Source organism: Rhinatrema bivittatum, chromosome 3, assembly GCF_901001135.1.
Source record: "Rhinatrema bivittatum chromosome 3, aRhiBiv1.1, whole genome shotgun sequence".
Taxonomy (NCBI): domain Eukaryota; kingdom Metazoa; phylum Chordata; class Amphibia; order Gymnophiona; family Rhinatrematidae; genus Rhinatrema; species Rhinatrema bivittatum.
This window is the reverse complement of record NC_042617.1, coordinates 362,231,962-362,252,964: the sequence shown is the minus strand read 5'-3', so window position 1 is coordinate 362,252,964 and position 21,003 is coordinate 362,231,962. Positions and strand designations below refer to the sequence as shown.

The 21,003-nt window shown below is 41.5% G+C and overlaps 1 protein-coding gene across 3 annotated transcripts in view; it reads left to right on the top strand.

Moving 5' to 3' along the window:
• ORC3 (origin recognition complex subunit 3) overlaps window positions 1–21,003 on the top strand; it is a 211,015-nt gene that overhangs the window by 158,499 nt on the left and 31,513 nt on the right. For 2 of the 3 annotated variants that reach the window (XM_029595435.1, XM_029595434.1), the window contains exons 16-19: window positions 1,323–1,420; window positions 1,664–1,805; window positions 9,944–10,060; window positions 11,800–11,879. In XM_029595435.1, the coding sequence (XP_029451295.1) occupies window positions 1,323–1,420; window positions 1,664–1,805; window positions 9,944–10,060; window positions 11,800–11,879 (437 nt within the window). The remainder of the gene's footprint in view (window positions 1–1,322; window positions 1,421–1,663; window positions 1,806–9,943; window positions 10,061–11,799; window positions 11,880–21,003) is intronic. The other variant, XM_029595436.1, reaches the window with a different exon arrangement.

The window sequence follows — 21,003 nt, the reverse complement described above, 5'->3', positions numbered from 1 at the left end:
CAGACTCCAGGGGATGGTAGTTTCGACAGTGGTGTTCTTCAAGCGGGACTCTCTACGTCCCACCCAGTGTAGGGAAGCTTTGGTACATCCCAGCAGTCTGGACTGATCCGGGTATGTACAGGGAAAGGAAAATTAGTTTTTTACCTGATAATTTTCATTCCTGTAGTACCACAGATCAGTCCGGACACCCTCCCTTGAGAGATTTATCGTGAGAGTCCGCTCTGATGTTGAATTTTTTGCTGAAGAAACCAAAAGAAGGCCACCGGTTTATTCTGTTTCATTATTCAGTTCGATAGTTCTCTGGTTGGTTTTTTTGCTTGATCGGCAATTTGTGCTGCAATTTTTTGCTAGTTTCCTACAAGTTTTCTGCTTTGATACTGATTATACTGAGGAGATGCAGGCAGCACACCAGGTTAAGAGGGGGTGCTCTACAAGTTTTTCTCTGTCTCCACCTGCTGGAAGGGAGGCAAAACCCAGCAGTCTGGCCTCATCCGTGGTACTACAGGAACGAAAATTATCAGGTAAGAACTCATTTTTTTATAGTATTTTGGCGAGCATAAAAGCTACCTTGCAAGCAGTTGACACTCATTCAGGTCATGGCCATAACACTTCATTTCTTTCTAGAGCAAAAAGTTAGACTGCAGGTTATAAGATTCAAGATTAATGTAAAGCAGTATTTAAATTTTATTTTTTTGTATGTACATATAAAGCAATCTGTCAATTGAGATGGTTGGGACAAAATCTATTGGAATTTGTAAAAATAGGAGAAATGTTGAGGGTCTTTGGTGCTATGGATGGTGAGGGTAAACCTGGCATCAAGCATAGTGTGTGTTATTGCTGTAGATGAGGAAAAGGGTGAACGGGATGGACTTGGTAGTTGGTTTTTTTGTTATTTTAGTCTGTTTCCATTTTATATATAAGTGGAATAATTTTTCAGCTTTGTTGTAATGGTTTAAAAATTACACAGCCCTACAGTGGGACTATATACATTCTTATCAACTAATTTTGTGTTAGTCAACAAAACTTGACTAAAATGAACTATGGGGGTAATTTTCAAAAGGATTTACATGCTTAAAACTTGGTTTTACTTGTGTAAATGCACTTTACCCATGTAAATGGGCTTTTGAAAGTTGTTACAATATATGCCATTGAAGTGCATTTAACATGGGTAAATGGGTCTTGAAACTGCTATGATAGTATGTTACATTTACATGCATAATTCCTTTGAAAATTATCTTCTGTTGCTTTAACTTTAGCAGTAGGTTTTGGGTAAGAATTTCTGTTGTGCATATATGTTGAGTAGTATATTTCTGTATCCATAGACTTTGTTGGAGCTGAAAGAATCCAGAAGATCTAAAAAATTAACCAACTTTGAAGTACTGCGCCTTGAGGTGGTGGAGTTTCTAGACAGCCTTGTAAGGTACAGAGCCGGCTGTTCTTTCAAGGAATGTCAAGCACTCGTGTACCAAGCTTTGCATCCTATGTAGAACTGAGCAGAATGATGGGGTGAAGCAAGAGTATTCTTTTTTTTTATTTTTTTTTTAGTATGTGTCTAATATAAGAATGCAGTTGCATTGATAGAGTGTGTACACATTAGACATCAATTAGCAGAAATGGCCATGAGTTAACAGAGTTTGTTGCCATCTGGCATTTGCTATTTTAGGGACTACCTTGTACCCCCGGAGACAAAGGCTTTGTACGAGGTGATGTATTTCAGTGATGCCAGCACTCTCCGCAGACACCTGAATGCTGCCCCACGTACTGCTCTTCACATGGCTCTGAACAACCCCTACTGCTACCTGAAGGTAACTGGATACTGCAGATCTCTCTGCGTCAGTAGCAATGCTCTAAACTAAGCAGATTAAGCCACCTTTCATGCCTGCTGCCATTTTGATATGTTTACTGTTTGATTAGCTCCCATTTGAGTGTGTTTATAAAGCAGTTTGAACTTAATGAGTATGTGTATGTAAGGGGTTGCGGTTGGAACATGTATACAGGTATGGCTAAAGACAAGAAGTAGCTCATGAAAAGGCTTCTAGGTTGAAACAGAATATATAGTAGATAACAAAGGATCCAGTGGATGAAAGGTGGGTACAAGAGTAAAGATGCAAATGTACTTTAATAAAAAGCAATTTATGCCAAGTTAGTGAAAATAAATTTAGTAGTCATCCAGTGGTAGACTTTCGAATAATAGGAGGACTAGGGGGCACTCCATGAAGTTAGCAAGTAACACATTTAAGACTAATCGGAGAAAATTCTTTTTCACTCAACGCGCAATAAAGCTCTGGAATTTGTTGCCAGAGGATGTGGTTAGTGCAGTTAGTGTAGCTGGGTTCAAAAAAGGTTTGGATAAGTTCTTGGAGGAGAAGTCCATTAACGGCTATTAATTAAGTTGACTTAGGTTATAGCCACTGCTTTTAATTGCATCAGTAGTATGGGATGATTTTGGTGTTTGGGTAATTGCCACGTTCGTGTGGCCTGGTTTGGCCACTGTTGGAAACAGGATGCTGGGCTTGATGGACCCTTGGTCTGACCCAGCATGGCAATTTCTTATGTTCTTATGCCTTGGGCTCATGATCAGGAACTTCTGGCATTCAGTAAGTAGAGGAAAGAGACTCTGCCATAGAATCTAGGGGAAGGCTTGGCCAAATAGCCAAGTCTTTGTTTATTTTTGAAAAGCAGGTAAGAAGTCTCAAGGCATATAAAATTAGTGATATTTTGTTCCATATTTCTGGGCATAGTAACTGAATGCACAAAAGTCTTGTGGAAGCTAATTTGGCCAAAGCCAGAGGAGGGGAAGACAGGAGGGCCATTTGGGAGGATCAGGACTAGCACTTGATACATTTTGAGCATTCTTATTCAGACAGTTTTTGCCCAGCTTTATGAATCCATGTCAATTCTCTTCCCCTTCCACTAGCTCTGCTTACCATGTGCATGTTTGAATAATAAGATTCCCATATTATTAACTTTACCAAAAACATTTGTGCTTTTAAGATTTATGACATGCAAACACATGGCTAGATTTTAAAAGGAACGTGAATGCGCCCATAAACACGCATAATATGGTGAACCGGCATGATGTGCCTCTCTAATGCCGGTATATAAAAGTTACTAAATAAATAAAATATTGCAGCGTGAGCAAAAATATGCCTCATTTTGTAAAGTATGCGCACGATATATAAAATACTGTTCCTGCATGTACTTCTATAGCCTTTACACACACGTATCTTGCTCTCTTGGGGGGAGGGGAGAGAGAGAGAGAGCGCCTCTGTATATCTCCAGTGGGGAGCACTGAGAGGAAGGGATCACCTTGCTGATAGCCTCACAGGAATCAGTACATTTTTGCCTTGGGACATTGTCTTTTTTAAAAGTATTGGGGCAAAGTTAACTATTTGGGAATATTATTTTGTGTATTTGTGCTTTATAATAGTCAGTAAGGCAGTGAATAAACAGAAGTTAGACTGTTTGTATTTTTAAATAGTCAGTAAGGCAGAAGTTTGTATAAAAAAAAACAAAAAAAAAGTAGATAGAAGCTAGAAATAAGCTAGGAGCAGTGTATAACTAAGTAAAAAGGTTGAAAAGTTCATTTCAGTTACTCACCTTGGAAAGGTGTTAGGTATTGTGATTTGGTTTGATTAGGTATCAACATTTGTTAATCAAGAGAGCAGGGAGTCACTCAGGAAAACTAACTGTAGTGAAAATCTCCAAAGGGATTGTTTTGCACTAACTTACCTTAGAAGCACCTTATATATTGTAAGGGAAGAGCTCAGTAACCCACAATCCAATGGAAGCACTGAGAGGAGAGAATCACCTTGCTGGTGGCTGAAAGGAATTAGTAAGTTTTTGCTTGGGACGTTGTGTTTTTTAAAAGTATTGGGGCAAAGTTAACTATTTGAGAATATTGGGCCAGATCTTAAAATCTACGCCTGATTTTATAACATGCGTGCGCTTTCGTGCCGAGCCCGAGGGGAGCCCCGATGGCTTTCCCCGTTCCCGCTAAGGCCGCTCCAAAATCGGAGCAGCCTTGGAAGGAACTTTTTTTCCGGCCCCCCCACCACCTTCCCCTCCCTTCCCCTATCTAACCCCCCCCCCCCATCCCTAACTAAATCCACCCCCCACCTTTACTCCAAAAGTTATGCCTGACCAAGGCAGGCGTAACTTGCGCACGCCAGCGGGCTGCCGGCGCACCATGCCCCGGCACAGGCTGCTGTGCCGGAGCACTCGACCCTGAACCCGGACCGCCGCCACGCCCCAGGCCGCCCCTTTTTGCAAGCCTCGGGACATATGCGCGTCCCGGGGCTTGCATGTGCCGCCGAGCCTATGCAAAATAGGCTCAGTGCGTGCAGGGGCAGATTTTCTCGGGTTATGCGCGCAGCCTTTGAAAATCTGCCCCATTATTTAGTGTGTTTGTGCTTTTAATAGTCAGTAAGGCAGCAAATAAACAGAAGTTAGACTGTTTGTATTTTTAAATAGTCAGTCTGTAAGGCAGCTAGTAAGCAGAAGTTAGAGTGTTTGTATATTAAAAACAAAAAAAAAAAGTAGACAGAAGCTAGAAATAAGCTAGGAGCAGTGTACACCTAAGTAAACATTTTGAAAATTTCAGTTCAATTACTCACCTTGCAAAGGTGTTGAGATAGTGTGATTTGGTTTGATTAGGTACCAACATTTGTTAATCAAGAGAGCAGTGAGTCTTTCTGGCTGACTAACTGAAGTTAGACTTATCCCTATCAATTAAAAAGCAGAATGAAAATACAAACAAAAAACAAACTTTGAAATGTTTGTATGCTAATACCAGACATCTAAAAAGTAAGACGGGAGAATTAGAATGTATAGCAGTGAATGGTGACATGGACTTAATTGGCATCTCAGAGACATGGTGGAAGGAGGACAACCAATGGGACAGTGCTATACCGGGGTACAAATTATATCGCAGTGACAGAGAGGAGCACCCGGGAGGCGGTGTGGTGCTTTATGTCCGGGATGGCATAGAGTCCAACAGGATAAACATCTTGCATGAGACTAAATGCACAATTGAATCTTTATGGGTAGAAATCCCTTGTGTATCGGGGAAGACTATAGTGATAGAGAGTATACTACCATTCACCTGGTCAAGATGGTGAGACTGACAGTGAAATGCTAAGAGAAATTAGGGAAGCTAACCAAATTGGTATTGCGGTAATAATGGGAGACTTCAATTACCAACTATTAACAAAAGGAGTCATCAGTTATCCACCATAAACCAAATTCTGTCAATACTGAGGTGGAAACCAAATCAAATTTAATAATAATAGCTATATAAGGTGTCAGCAAGCCTGACGTTGTGTGACTTTAACCAAGACACCAAAGAGACGTGAGATTCGGCTTCAGTTCCTCCTCTCTGTTCCGGTTACAAATGCTGAGACGTTATGTCCTGATGAATGGGTAGCTTGCTTAATCTGAAGATAAGTATAGATTTCTTTACCTTCTATGCGATAAATTCTTATAAATGCTCCATTTATCGTTATTACAGGATAAAGACTCTTATTTATAAGTCTTTCACATGCCCCTGAGGAAGCTTAAGGGTGAAACACTGGCCGTGTTGGGCTATTATATGTCGAAGCAAAATTTATTAAGAGTCTACTTTTCACCGATGGAGGACTGTTTTTAAGAAAAAGAAAAATATTAACAAAAATATTTTTGAATAAATTAAAATAAAGAAGGTGAATGATTGAGAAGACCGGTTGGTGTCTTGGTTAAAGTCAGGCTTGCTGACACCTTCTATAGCTATTATTATTAAATTTGATTTGGTTCCACCTCAGTATTGACAGACTTCAATTACCCCAATATTGACTGGGTAAATGTATCATCGGGATACGCTAGAGAGATAACGTTCCTGGATGGAATAAATTACATTTTTATGGAGCAATTGGTTCAGGAACTGACAAGAGAGGGAGCAATTTTAGATCTAATTCTCAGTGGAGCACAGGATTTGGTGAGAGAGGTAACGGTGGTGGGGCCGCTTGGCAATAGTGATCATAATATGATCAAATTTGAATTAATGACTGGAAGGGGGGACAGTAAGCAAATCCACGGCTCTTGTACTAAATTTTTCAAAAGGGGAAAACTTGATAAAATGAGAAAAATTGTTAGAAAAAACTGAAAGGAGCAGCTACAAAGGTAAAAAGTGTGCAAAAGACGTGGTCACTGTTAAAAAATACCATTCTAGAAGCACAGTCCAGATGTATTCCACACATTAAGAAGGGTGGAAAGAAGGCAAAACGATTACCAGCATTGTTAAAAGGGGAAGTGAAAGAAGCTATTTTAGCCAAAAGATCTTCATTCAAAAATTGGAAGAAGGATCCAACAGAAGAAAATAGGATAATGCATAAGCTTTGGCAAGTTAAATGTAAGACATTGATAAGACAGGCTAAGAGAGAATTTGAAAAAAAGTTGGCTGTAGAGGCAAAAACTCACAGTAAAAACTTTTAAAAATATATCCGAAGCAGAAAGCCTGTAAGGGAGTCAGTTGGATCGTTAGATGATCGAGGGGTTAAAGGGGCACTTAGAGAAGATAAGGTCATCATGGAAAGATGAAATGATTTCTTTGCTTCGGTGTTTACTGAAGAGAATGTTGGGGAGGTACCCGTAATGGAGAAGGTTTTCATGGGTAATGATTAAGATGGACTGAATCAAATCACGGTGAACCTAGAAGATGTGGTAGGCCTGATTGACAAACAGAAGAGTAGTAAATCACCTGGACCGGATGGTATACACCCCAGAGTTCTGAAGGAACTAAAAATGAAATTTCAGACCTATTAGTAAAAATTTGTAACTTATCATTAAAATCATCCATTGTACCTGAAGACTGGAGGATAGCTAATATAACCCCAATATTTAAAAAGGGCTCCAGGGGTCGACCGTCGGCCCCTGTGACATAGTGAGGGCAAAGGCGATCTGCGCCATTTTGAATACTGGCATCCGATGGCCAGAGTGCAGGAAGTCGCACCCGGAACCCCCCGCTGGACATTTGGCAAGTCTTGTGGGGGTCAGGAGCGTCCCCCAAGACTTGCCAAAAGTCCCTGGTGGTCCAGCGGGGGTCCGGGAGCGATCTCCTGCACTCGGGCCGTCGGCTGCCAGCAATCAAAATGGCACCGATAGCCTTTGCCCTTACTATGTCATAGGGGCTACCGGCGCCATTGGTCAGGCCCTCTCATATGGTAGGAGCACAAGATTGCGCCGATGGCCATGTGGACAGGGGCTGACCAATGTCACCGGTAGCCCCTGTGACATAGTAGGTCAAAGGCTATCGGCGCCATTTGAAACCGGCAGCGCGGGTGTGTGCGCAGAGGATGGCTCCCCGGACCCCCCGCTGGACCACCAGGGAGTTTGGTAAGTCTCGGGGGGGGGGGGGGGGGTTGTTTAAATTGGGTCCTTTAGACGGCCGAATAATTCGGCAGATTTGGTATATTCATGGGGAATCGCAATACATTTCGCTTCCCCACGAATACAACAAATAGGGCCCTATACGTTGCGGATGAAGAAATACGTTAGAAACGAATACACACCCCTACTAGGCGTCATAGTGGATGACACATTGAAATCATTGGTTCAGAGTGCTTGCAGCAGTCAAAAAAGCAAACAGAATGTTGGAATTATTAGAAAGGGAATGGTGAATAAAACGGAAAATGTCATTATGCCTCTGTATCGCTCCATGGTGAGGACCGCACCTTGAATACTGTTACAATTCTGGTCGCCGCATCTCAAAAAAGAATATAATGCGATGGAGAAGGTACGGAGAAGGTCGACCAAAATGATAAGGGGAATGGAAGAGCTCCCCTATGAGGAAAGACTAAAGGGTTAGGACTTTTCAGCTTGGAGAAGAGATGGCTGAGGGGGATATGATAGAGGTGTTTAAAATCATGAGAGGTCTAGAACGAGGTAGATGTGAATCTGTTATTTACTCTTTCAGATAATAGAAAGACTAGGGGGGCACTCCATGAAGTTAGCATGTGGCACATTTAAAACTAATTTGGAGAAAGTTCTTTTTCACTCAACGCAACAATTAAACTCTGGAAATTGTTGCCAGAGGATATTGTGGTTAGTGCAGTTAGTATAGCTGTGTTTAAAAAGGATTGGAATAAGTTCTTGGAGGAGAAGTTCATTACCTGATATTAATTAAGTTGACTTAGAAAATAGCCACTGCTATTGCTAGCAACATTAACATGGAATAGACTTAGTTTTGGGTACTTGCCAGGTTCTTATGGTCTGGATTGGCCACTGTTGGAAACAGGATGCTGGGCTTGATGGATCCCTGGTCTGACCCAGTATGGCATGTTCTTATGTATAAGAGTAACTCTGACAGTGTCTGTATATGCTACCTGCAGTGTACAAATCTACTACTTTTCATCACTTATAAAGACAACGTTTCTTTACTGATCAATTTTATTATGAATACCTCTAAATGTGTCTGTAACTACACCTCCCCCCTAACCACAACCCACCTCCCGAAAAATCACCCCCGATTCAAAGTGCCCCCCTACAGTGGTACATCTCTCTCTCTCTCTCTCTCTCTCTCTCGGAGCAGTAGTAGCAAAGTTATGCAGGCAACATATGCGCGTTGCCTGTGCAAAATTTGAGGTTATGTTCATCAGTCTTGGACACGCCCCCAGAATGCACATGACCTGCCCCTCTTCTTAAAATTTGCATTGCTCACACGCGGCCTACATACGTGCATACGTGGCTGCTTTTATGCGAGCAGCGCTTTTAAAATCTACCTCGCAGGCAGCAGAGTGTTTATTTTTTGGCTTAGGGCTAGGAGTGAGTTGCACCAATGACTCGCTCTAAACAGCAGAAACAGGGTTGATTCCTGCACTGCATGCTACTGAGGCTGCACTTACAAAGAGAGGCCAATAAAGATATATCACCTCTCTTTCTTAAGAGCTAGAAACATTTAGCTTAGAGCAGCCAAATATATTTTGGTTTATCTGAAAACTAGACCCATTTAGAACACTCAGATGGCAGTTTCCCATCGCTGGCTAAAAGATTCTCAGTCCTTAATTTAAAAAAAAAAATGCACGAGGCAAGATTTTTCTCAAAGAGAAGCTTTGGCACTAGAGTTACACACGCAATGGAAAGTGAGTTCTGGAAGCGGCCTAATGAGTTAGTGCTTTGCACTGGCAAGCAGATCTGCATTCAGTTCAGGCTCAGTCTTTTGCTCTTCTGACTTGTCTGGGATGGTATCATTACATAGTGAGAGGTTAATTTCCTTTGGAAGATACCTGTGGGGCTGACCAAAGAGCTGCAGTGCTTAAGTCTGTTTTTGGGAGGGGATTTTACAAGGGGGGGAATTACTGGATGTCATTTGAGGACTCGCTGATGGAAACCAGATGAGAAGGAACACAAAACAGTCATTGCACTTTGTACTTTTCTATGTTAAAATATCATCTTGCATTCATTAGTGTTTCCAGGGTATTCCGTCACTGCCATCGTGGTTCCTTCAGGGCAGATTTTAAACGCTGCAACAATGTCGTCATTCAGTTGTGGTACACACAAGGTCTTGTTGGTCTGAGATATTTTTATGACAAACCTTAGACCTTATTTCTACAAGGGAGTCTTACATGCAAACAAATGATGTAATGTTGTAGTGGCCTTGAGTGAATCTCTTAAAAAAAAAGCTGGTTGATAAATCATAGTAAAATAAACATCAGAGCAAGAAACCATGAATGTGTCCAGACTTTAAGCACTTAAAGCAGCAATTCAGCCTAGGCAAAATCGTTACTAAGTTCATGTAGAAACTCTTTGCAGAGGAGAAAAAGAGATTGACATATATTAAATGACAGCACAAATAGACTGATGCTTTATTGGTTATGTGTACTGGATGTGGGTACCAAGGATTATAGAACTGTACACACATGCCATGGTATAAATATATTCATTACTTTACCACTCTTATTTTCCTTAACAGAATGAAGCTTTGAAAAACAATGATGGAGTCATTTCCAACCTCGCTCCTGATATATGCATTGCATATAAACTCCATCTGGAATGTGGAAGACTGATTAACCTCTATGACTGGTTAGAGGTATGTAAGCAGAGAAATAATAATTTTGTTTCACTCAAATCCTACACAAATGTTCGAGTGGGGGCCACAAACTAAGTTCCCGATCATAACTCTCCTTTTGACGCTCTGTGCAGTGAGTGGATTTTCTCCCTTCCCGAGGACCTGGGCAACTTTGTGCTCACTTCACCTTGTTTTTCAACCTCCCCCACCTCTATCTATGATAAGGAGCTCCTCAGAACCGCACAGCTTAGAGTTACTTTCCCTATCTTAGGTTTCTCTACCACCCCCTAGGGATCCTTTAGTACAAAGCGTCTCACAGGAACCTCTCTTGTTTTCCTGCCAACACTCCCAGTGGCTCCTCCATATTTTGGGGCTTTGTATAAACAGACCAGGCTCTTCTGATGGAAACAATTCCCCCAGTCTGGTTCCACTCTCTACTGACAGTTCTCAGATACTTTCTAATTTAGGAAAAAAAACTTCCCTATTGCCTCAGGGTATGGAAGTTTGGGAAGTGCCCCAACGGCCATAGGACCTGCCCCTTCAGCGGTTGTAAAGATTACTGGGTTAGTAGGATAAGACTGGCAAATCCCATGGATACAGGATAGCATGACTGACATATTATAGTTTAGTTGGGTCTTTTCTGCTATAGCCTATCTCATTAGGATTTTTGCACTCCCAGAGTCAACCAGGACTTTCATGAGCTAGCTTCCTAAATTAATCTGCAGTTGTGACAAGGGTCTACCAAGCTTGCTAGAACACTGGGATATTTGATCCATCGTATGCGTATCTCTGGGTTTACATCCCAAACATGTGGCTGACTTATAGAGGACAGAGGTTCTGTGGCCATCAAGGGAGGCCTTGGGGGAAGTTCAGCCGAACCCTTACTCTCGTCCTCCGTTTTGGTTTCCCGTATTTGTTCCTAACAAAGATAGAAACCCTGGGTTTAAAGCCTCAGTCATCGCCCCCCTTTGTAATTCAGCTGAGCCCTTGCCAGCTGCTAAATCCTGTCCCCGAGGAGCATGGGCTCTTTGATATGCCCCTACCAACTCTATAGCCTTTTCTAGCATGACGTGTGGATGCTGTCTCAGCCATGCTTACAGGAGTAAAAGTAACCCCTAAACCGTTCAGGATTTACAAATTTAGCTGCTGCTTCTCCCGCCTACTCACTGGGTCTTAACCATTTCCAACCTGCCTCCCCGAATTGGCAATATAGGGAAGTGGTGGTTCTCAAGTGAACGCAGATGTTTGCTCCTAGATCTCAATCTATAGGTTTTCTCTCGAGCAGAAAGATTATTGAAATATGACTGCATTCCCTCCACACCATCACTGCCACAAGCAGAAATGTTAGTTTTTGCTTATATCTTACTTAGAGTAAGCTTAGATTAAAAGTTTTCTTTCTAATGTTTACTTTTTTCACTGCTTGCTGCCACAGATGTTCACAGGGGAAAAAAAAAAACCCTTGCATTACGAGTTCATTGTCTGTTGAGGGTAGGTATCTGTGTATTATTACTGCACACCATAGAATTGCTAATATTTTCTATTATTTCTTGGATGACTCTTTAATTGCGGCTCATGAAATCAGCACAAGGCCTGCATAACAATGTTATTATGTTAAAATGACCTTCTCAGCAGTAAGGAATATTTGCATTATATAGTCAGAAAGCCCAATACACAGTTTGTTTGTTTTAAAAAGTGCTGCGTGTTTGCCACCCAGAATTTCTCCCGTGCCTGCTTTGTGTTTCCAACTCCTCCCTTCCCAGGCATTTACAACCGTTGTCACCACTGCTGAAGGAGCAGACTCTGCTTCAGTGGCCTCTGGTCGAGTGGATGAAGTTATCCAGTATCCTTTTTATTATTACAAAATGCTTTAAAAATACGTTCACTTAACTTGTAAACTATTTTAATTGTATTTCTGAAATGTAAGTACTGCGATGTGTCAGGTTAAACACCACTTACAACCCCAGCCAATGACGATGTTTCTCTGACGGTACTTAAGGACATCGCGGTGCGCAGTAGCCCATGAAATTTCCACTGAAGAAATTGAACAAATAGTTGTAAAGAATTACAAGTTATTTATTTATTTTTATTATTATTATTATTATTATTTTAAAAGCAGACTTGCACACAAGTTTCTTTTCATATGTGCACTAACACCCTCCGGGAGTGAGCATTAGGTGTTGGCACATTATGCAAACTCTGAAGTCGCTCCGTCCATGGCCTCATGTGACATTGTGAACTTAGGGCATGCACTAAAACACGTTATAAATTTAACAGTATTCAAGAAGCTTAGAGTGAGAGAGAGCATTTCCTGACCACATGTATACATCTCTGTGATACAGAATCAAAACAGATATTTTGATTTTATTCCATCCCTTGTGACCCTACATCTAGGAATGAAAAATCTCTACTGATCAAAGTAGTTGTTTCTGACTATGACAAATATTCCGTTTCTAGAGAGAAAAATGGAACTGCTCCTCTTTCCTTTTACATTTTCTTTAAGCTCGTTGGCCATTTGTTGGGTTTTTATTTTGGCAAGTTTGAGGAAGTTCCAGAAGCTTTATGTATTTAATTTATCTATTTAAAAATAATTTATATTCTGCATAATCTCACAGTGTTCAAATGCAGTCCCATCTAATTTATACTTCTATTTTAGGATTATTTTGTATTGTACCAAGTCATTTTAAAAGATAAAAGAGATCAAATGTTTTCTATGTGGAATAGCATGTTTTAGGTTGTTGCGGTTTGTAAATATGTGCACAGGTGCAGCCTGAGACCTATGTTCAAAAGATTTATGCAGGTAAAATCAGCTTTATTTATTTATTTAAAATAGTTTATTATTCATCGTCTAACAGAAAATATCTTCCTAGGCGATTTACAACAAAGTATAAAACACAGATTTAAAAATACAAACACATAAATTAAAAATACATAATAAGATTAAAAAAACCTTCTGGGAAAAATTTCTTCATTTCCTCTGCTGGGCACTTCCTATCTACTGAACAATTTCAAACAGGTTGTTAGGGCTTCCCTAAATTTAAAAAAATCTACCTCTTCTCTCAAGTTCAGCAGTAAATTAATCTAAATATGGGGAATAGCTCCAGAGAAGGATCTAGCCTTCAAGCGAGAACGTTGAAACATTTTAACCTCCTGAACCCTTAAAAGTAACCTTTCAAGGACCTTAAACTTCTACTGGGCCTGTACCAACTCAGACGGTTCTTCAATTGTTATGAACCACCTCCCTTCAAAGTTTTAAAAGCCAGAGCCAGATTCTTAAATTTACACCTCGATCTCACTGGCAGCCAACGTAAGCCCAATAATAACAGCTCTGAGGGAATTCTCCTGGGACTTCCAGTCACAATACGAGCCGCCATATTCTGAATGATCTGCAGTCTTCGTGTGGTTCTCACAGGCACCCCCAAGAATAAAGCAGTGCAAAAATTAATATAAGACAGAACTAAAGCAAAAACTACAGCTCTCAAGATTATCATATCCCAAAATGGTCTAAAACCGTCTTAAGCATTTTGATTCTCAAATGACAATTTCTCACCAAAAGGGAAGTGTGTTTATCCAGTCTTTGACCCACATAAATCTGGCCCTTTAAAAAATATCCCTCCTTTGTACACACAAAGTTACCAGAACAAAAATGGGGGCACTGCATTGGCATGCTAACACATTTAGACCTAGATTTTCTATCTTCGCCCGGCTTCCTGAATCGCGCGGTACCGGGGGGGCAATAAGGTGAAAGGTGGCGCTATTGGGCACGATACTGGCGGAAATAAGGATTCTTACCTTTCACCGTCAGCGAAGTCGTCGCGGAGTCCGCCCCGACTCCTCCCCTTCCGGTACGGACTCTGCCCCGATTTAGATATCGCCCGCGAAAAGTCCCTTTTTGCATGCAATACCTTTGGAAAATGACCCCCTTAGCCAGATAGTGCTGTATTGAGCACTCTTTGGCTAAGTTTATATAGAAATATAGTGATGGCAGAAAGACCAAATGACTTATCTAGTTTTCCCATCTACACAAACAATTCAACTTTAAAATTCCTACCACTTCCTCAGAGATCTTCTATGTATCTCATGTTTTCTTTAATTCAGATACTGTCCTTGTCTCCTCACCAAGACAGGGAGGCTGTTCCATGCATCCACCACTCTCTCTGTAGATTACTATTTCCTTAGATTACTCCTGAGTCTACCCCCTTGTTCTAGAGCAGTGGTTCTCAACCCTGTCCTGGGGACCCCCCCAGCCAGTCGGGTTTTCAGGATATCCACAATGAATATGCATGAGAGAAAATTTGCATGTTATGGAGGCAGTGTATGCAAATTTTCTCTCATGCATATTCATTGTGGATATCCTGAAAACCCGACTGGCTGAGGGGATCCCCAGGACAGGGTTGAGAACCACTGTTCTAGAACCTCCTTTCCATTGAAAGAGGTTCTCCTCCTATGTATGGAAACCTTGGTCATTTTAAAGGAAACCAAGTCTAAACATGTATACCCTACAGAAAAGGCAAGATAGGGGAGATGTGGTATGGAAACCAAGTCATTTTAAAAGATAAAAAGAGATCAAATGTTTTCTATGTGGAATAGCATGTTTTAGGTTGTGCGGTTGTAAACATGTGCACAGATGCAGCCTGAGACCTATGTTCAAAAGATTTATGCAGGTAAAATCAGCTCTATCACATCTCCCCTATCTTGCCTTTTCTGTAGGGTATACATGTTTAGATTTTTTAAGTCTATCCCCATATGCTTTAGAACAAGCACCACAGACCATTATAGTAGCCATCCTCTGGACCAACTCCAATCGGATTATATCCTTTAGAAGGTGCGGTTTCCAGAACTGTACACAGTATTCCAAATGAGGTATCACAAGGGACTTTGCAGGGGCAATATCACCTGCTTTTTTCTGTGGATCTTTCTTCTCCCTCTACACCCAAGCAGCTTTCTGGCTTTTGCTATCACCTTATCCGAATGTTTGGCCACCTTAAGATCATCATCTACATTTACCCCAGATCCTGCTGCTGTTTCATGCTTAGAAGAATTTCACCCACTACACTATACTTCGGTTTTTGCACCCCCAAATGCATGACTCTGCATTTTCAACTTTAAGTCTTAGCTGCACAAATAGTAGTTCTATAGTTATCTGGATATTCAGCAATAGACTTGGCCAGATATAATCTATTAGCTATCTGGATAAAGTTCTCTGGATAGCTGAAACAAATGTAATTACTCTATTCAATTTCAGGGTTTCAGAGATAACATTCAGCAGAATTTCTGGTTTGAGATTTCACAGATGGCCTCCTGGTCCTTGCAGTGGCTCTCCAGCTCTCGAATTGCAAAGAACTCTGGGGAAACCCTATTCCCTGGTCAGAAACCAGACAAAAGGGAAGCCAGGGTTCAAATCCCTCTGCCGCTCCTTGTGACCTTGAGCAAGTCACAAACTTAGTGGGTCATTTTCAAAAGGATTTACAGGCATAAAATTGGGTTTTACTAATGTAAATGCACCTCATCTGTGTAAGTGGGCTTTTGAAAATTGCTACAATATGTGCCACTGAATTGTCTATAGATTTTGCATGCACAAGTGGCTTTTGAAAATTGCTATGATTGTACATTTAGACGTGTAACTCCTTTAAAAATCATCTCCTTAGATTGTAAGCCCTTTGGGGATAGGGAAATATCTATGGTACCTGAACATAAACCACTTTGAAGTGCCAAAAAATGGTATATTAAATAAATAAATAAATAAAGGGATCTCTGGGAAAACCTCAGGGTTTTTTTGCAATTCAAAGGCTGGAGGGTTACTGCTGGGACCTAGAGGAGACCTGTGAAATCTCAAACCAGAAATTATGCTTCCAGAGGCCCAGCATTCCTTTGCAGTAGAGGAGGACCGGAAGGCTCATCTGCATACTGCTCCCAGCATCCCCCGGGAGAGGAGTCCAGAAGTCACCGCAAGTGATCCAGGGATTGGCGTCCATAGCCCAGCTTCCAGAGGCCCAGCATTCCTTTGCAGTAGAGGAGGACCGGAAGCGCGCGCGCCTAACGGCGCGCGAATCTCAAACCCTTCCATTAACTGAGTGAAGATTAACTGTGGTTAAAGAGGATTGGTAAGTATAGCTTTCAGAAATTTTTGGGCTTATAAAAGTTGGTGAAAGGTGAAATTAAGGGATATATTCTTTAGAGTTTGTGTGTGTCTGAGGTAATAAGCAAGCCAGAGATAGTTAATTCCAGTATCTGTCTTTCCCACCCACTCAACCCTTGATTTTTAGGCACGAGACAGTTTTTCATCAAAAATCAATCAGGGTCTTATCTAAATCATACTATTGTATCAGCCCTTACTGAAAGTTTAATCATCCCCTTGTAGGAAACTAGCTGATTAATTAGTAAATTCACCTGTAAATTTAAACTACTCTCATTCCAACTCCCTTAGTATCTTAAACTTAACTAGGAACTCAATAAAACTAAGATGAAGGCAGCAGTCCAGCCAACAAGAGGGAGGCTTTCCAGTCTTTTGCATTGAGTGTCACATGTATGATTTTTTACCTGCCGGTGAGAGATTGTATGTGTGCACCCGGTGCAAAGAGCTCCTGGCTCTCAGGGAACGAGTCCGATCTCTGGAGGCTAGGTAGCAGACTTGGAGGAGCTGAGGGAGACAGAGAGGTACATTGACGAGACCTTCAGGGACATAGTAGTCAAGTCCCAAATCCAGTCTGGCAGCCCTAGTGCTGCCTTGGATCAGAAGGTCTCCCAGTAGGAGAACACCCTGGTGTAGCAGGAAGTGATCCTGTAGCAAGGACCTGCTCTCCAGGTGATGTATTGTCCTCTCGCACCGAGGACAAGTCTCCCAGGGCTACTGCCCAGGAGGGAAGGGTTAGGCCTGCCATCATAGTTGGCGATTCAATTATTAGAAATGTAGATAGCAGGGTGGCTGGTGGACGTGAGGACCGCCTGGTAACTTGCCTGCCTGGTGCGAAGGTGGCAGACCTCACGCGCCACCTAGATAGGATTATAGACAGTGCTGGGGAGGAGCCCTGCTGTCGTGGTACATGTGGGCACCAACGACATAGGAAAGTGTGGGAGGAGAGGTTCTGGAAGCCAAATTTAGGATATTAGGTCGGAAGCTAAAATCCAGAACCTCCAGGGTGGCATTCTCTGAAATGCTTCCTGTTCCACGTGCAGGACCCCAGAGGCAGGCAGAGCTCCAGAGTTTCAATGCATGGATGAGACGATGGTGTAGGGAAGAGGGATTCAGCTTTGTAAGGAACTGGGGAAACTTTTGGGGAAAGGGGAGACTTTTCCGAAAGGATGGGCTCCACCTTAACCAGAGTGGAACCAAGCTGCTGGCACTAACTTTCAAAAAGGAGATAGAGCAGCTTTTAAACTAGAACAAAGGGGAAAGCCGACAGTCACTCAGCAGTGCATGGTTCGGAGAAATGTATCCTTGAAGGATACTAATGAAACAGGAGAGTTAGGGCATCCCAACAGAGAGGTTCCATTAAAAGCAAATATAGTCCATATGCCTATATGTAAAAAATCACCAAAACTAATGATTTCCGAATTATCCCAAACAACTGAAAAGCAGGTTGTTAAAACAAACAAAAACACACTTTGAAATGTCTATATGCCAATGCCAGAAGTCTAAGAAGTAAGATGGGAGAGTTAGAGTGTATAGCAGCAAATGATGAGATTGACATAATTGGCATCACAGAAACTGGTGGAAGGAGGATAACCAATGGGACAGTGCTATATCAGGGTACAAATTATATCGCAATGATAGGGAGGATCAACTTGGTGGGGGTGTGGCACTTTATGTCCGGGAGGGTATAGAGTCCAACAGGCTAAAGATCATACAAGAGACTAAATGCTCAGTAGAATCTATATGGGTAGAAATCCCATGTGTGTTGGGTAAGAGTATAGTGATAGGAGTATACTACCGTCCACCTGGACAAAATGGTCAGACAGATGATGAAATGCTAAGAGAAATCAGGGAAGCAAACCAATTTGGCAGTGCAATAATAATGGGAGATTTCAATTACCCCAATATTGACTGGGTAAATGTAACATCAGGACTTGCTAGAGATATAAAGTTCCTGGATGTAATAAATGATTGTTTCATGGAGCAATTGGTTCAGGAACCAACAAGAGAGGGAGCTATTTTAGATTTAATTCTTAGTGGAACACAGGATTTGGTGAGAAGGTAACGGTGGGTGGGGCCACTTGGCAACAGTGATCATAACATGATCAAATTTAAACTAATACTGGTAGGGGGACAATAAGTAAATCTGCAGCTCTAACACTAAACTTTCAAAAGGGAAACTTTGATAAATGAGGAAATAGTCAAGAAAAAAACTGAAAGGTGCAGCTGCAAAGGTTAAAAGTGTTCAAACAGGCTTGGACATTGTTTAAAAATACAATCCTAGAGGCGCAGTCCATATGTATTCCACGCATTAAGAAAGGTGGAAGGAAGGCAAAACGATTACCGTCATGGTTAAAAGGTGAGGTGAAAGAGGCTATTTTAGCCAAAAAATCATCCTTCAAAAATTGGAAGAAAGATCCATCTGAAGAAAATAGGATAAAACATAAGCATTGTCAAGTTAAGTGTAAAACATTGATAAAACAAGCGAAGAGAGAATTTGAAATGAAGTTGGCCATAGAGGCAAAAACTCATAATAAAAACTTTTTTAAATATATCCAAAGCAAGAAACATGGTGAGGGAGTCGGTTGGACCATTAGATGACCGAGGGGTTAAAGGGGCTCTTAGGGAAGATAAGGCCATTGCAGAAAAGACTAAATGAATTCTTTGCTTCCGTGTTTACTAGTGAGGATGTTGGGGAGATACCAGTTCCGGAGTTGGTTTTCAGGGGTGATGAGTCAGACGAACTGAACGAAATCACTGTCAACCTGGAAGATATAGTAGGCCAGATTGACAAACTAAAGAGTAGCAAGTCACCTGGACCGGATGGTATGCATCCCAGGGTACTAAAGGAACTCAAAAATGAAATTTCTGACCTATTAGTTAAAATTTGTAACCTATCATTAAAATCATCCATTGTACCTGAAGACTGGAGGGTGGCCAATGTAACCCCAATATTTAAAAAAGGCTCCAGGGGTGATCCGGGTAACTATAGACCAGTGAGCCTAACTTCAGTGCCGGGAAAAATAGTGGAAACTATCCTCAAGATCAAAATTGTAGAGCATATAGAAAGACATGATTTAATGGGACACAGTCAACATGGATTTACCCAAGGGAAGTCTTGCCTAACAAACCTGCTTCATTTTTTTGAAGGGGTTAATAAACATGTGGATAAAGGTGAACCGGTAGATGTAGTGTATTTGGATTTTCAGAAGGCGTTTGACAAAGTCCCTCATGAGAGGCTTCTACGAAAACTAAAAAGTCATGGGATAGGAGGCGATGTCCTTTCGTGGATTACAAACTGGTTAAAAGACAGGAAACAGAGAGTAGGACTAAATGGTCAATTTTCTCAGTGGAAAAGGGTAAACAGTGGAGTGCCTCAGGGATCTGTACTTGGACCGGTGCTTTTCAATATATATATCAATGATCTGGAAAGGAATACAATGAGTGACGTTATCAAATTTGCAGATGATACAAAATTATTCAGAGTAGTTAAATCACAAGCAGACTGTGATACATTACAGGAGGACCTTGCAAGACTGGAAGATTGGGCATCCAAATGGCAGATGAAATTTAATGTGGACAAGTGCAAGGTGTTGCATATAGGGAAAAATAACCCTAGCTGTAGTTACACGATGTTAGGTTCCATATTAGGAGCTACCACCCAAGAAAGAGATCTAGGCGTCATAGTAGATAATACATTGAAATCGTCAGCTCAGTGTGCTGCAGCAGTCAAAAAAGCAAATAAAATGTTAGGAATTATTAGGAAGGGAATGGTTAATAAAACGGAAAATGTCATAATGCCTCTATATCGCTCCATGGTGAGACCACACCTTGAATACTGTGTACAATTCTGGTCGCCGTATCTCAAAAAAGATATAGTTGCAATGGAGAAGGTACAGAGAAGGGCAACCAAAATGATAAAGGGGATGGAACAGCTCCCCTATGAGGAAAGGCTGAAGAGGTTAGGGCTGTTCAGCTTGGAGAAGAGACGGCTGAGGGGGGATATCATAGAGGTCTTTAAGATCATGAGAGGTCTTGAACGAGTAGATGTGACTCGGTTATTTACACTTTCGAATAATAGAAGGACTAGGGGGCATTCCATGAAGTTAGCAAGTAGCACATTTAAGACTAATCGGAGAAAATTCTTTTTCACTCAACGCACAATAAATCTCTGGAATTTGTTGCCAGAGGATGTGGTTAGTGCAGTTAGTGTAGCTGGGTTCAAAAAAGGTTTGGATAAGTTCTTGGAAGAGAAGTCCATTAACTGCTATTAATCAAGTTTACTTAGGGAATAGTCACTGCTATTAATTGCATCAGTAGCATGGGATCTTCTAGGTGTTTGGGTAATTGCCAGGTTCTTGTGGCCTGGTTTGGCCTCTGTTGGAAACAGGATGCTGGGCTTGATGGACCCTTGGTCTGACCCAGCATGGCAATTTCTTATGTTCTTATGTTCTTATGTGTGAAACCTTGAAACTGAATGCAAGTAATTAAACCTGTTTTTGAGTTGAAGCCTGCAATATGCGATCCAGGTCTTATTTTATGTGTGCTTAAGTAAAGACCAAATCTGCATTCTCAGATTCTTGGAAGGGTCCTCTAATCTGACAAGTTTTGCAAAGAACATTGACGTTTTCCCATAAATCCCTTTTACTAGTTTCTGACCAGTCCCCTTGCTTCTGGGGTGGGGTTGCCTGTCTGAGCTCTGGGCAACATGTCAACCCCTTTTGGGTTGTTTTTCTTCAATAATCTCTGGCCCCATAATAGTTCACAGGGAAATCGCCACCCCTCGTCCCAGCAGTCCGCAGGTTCAAAGCTGGGTTAAGCTCTTTTGCCCAAA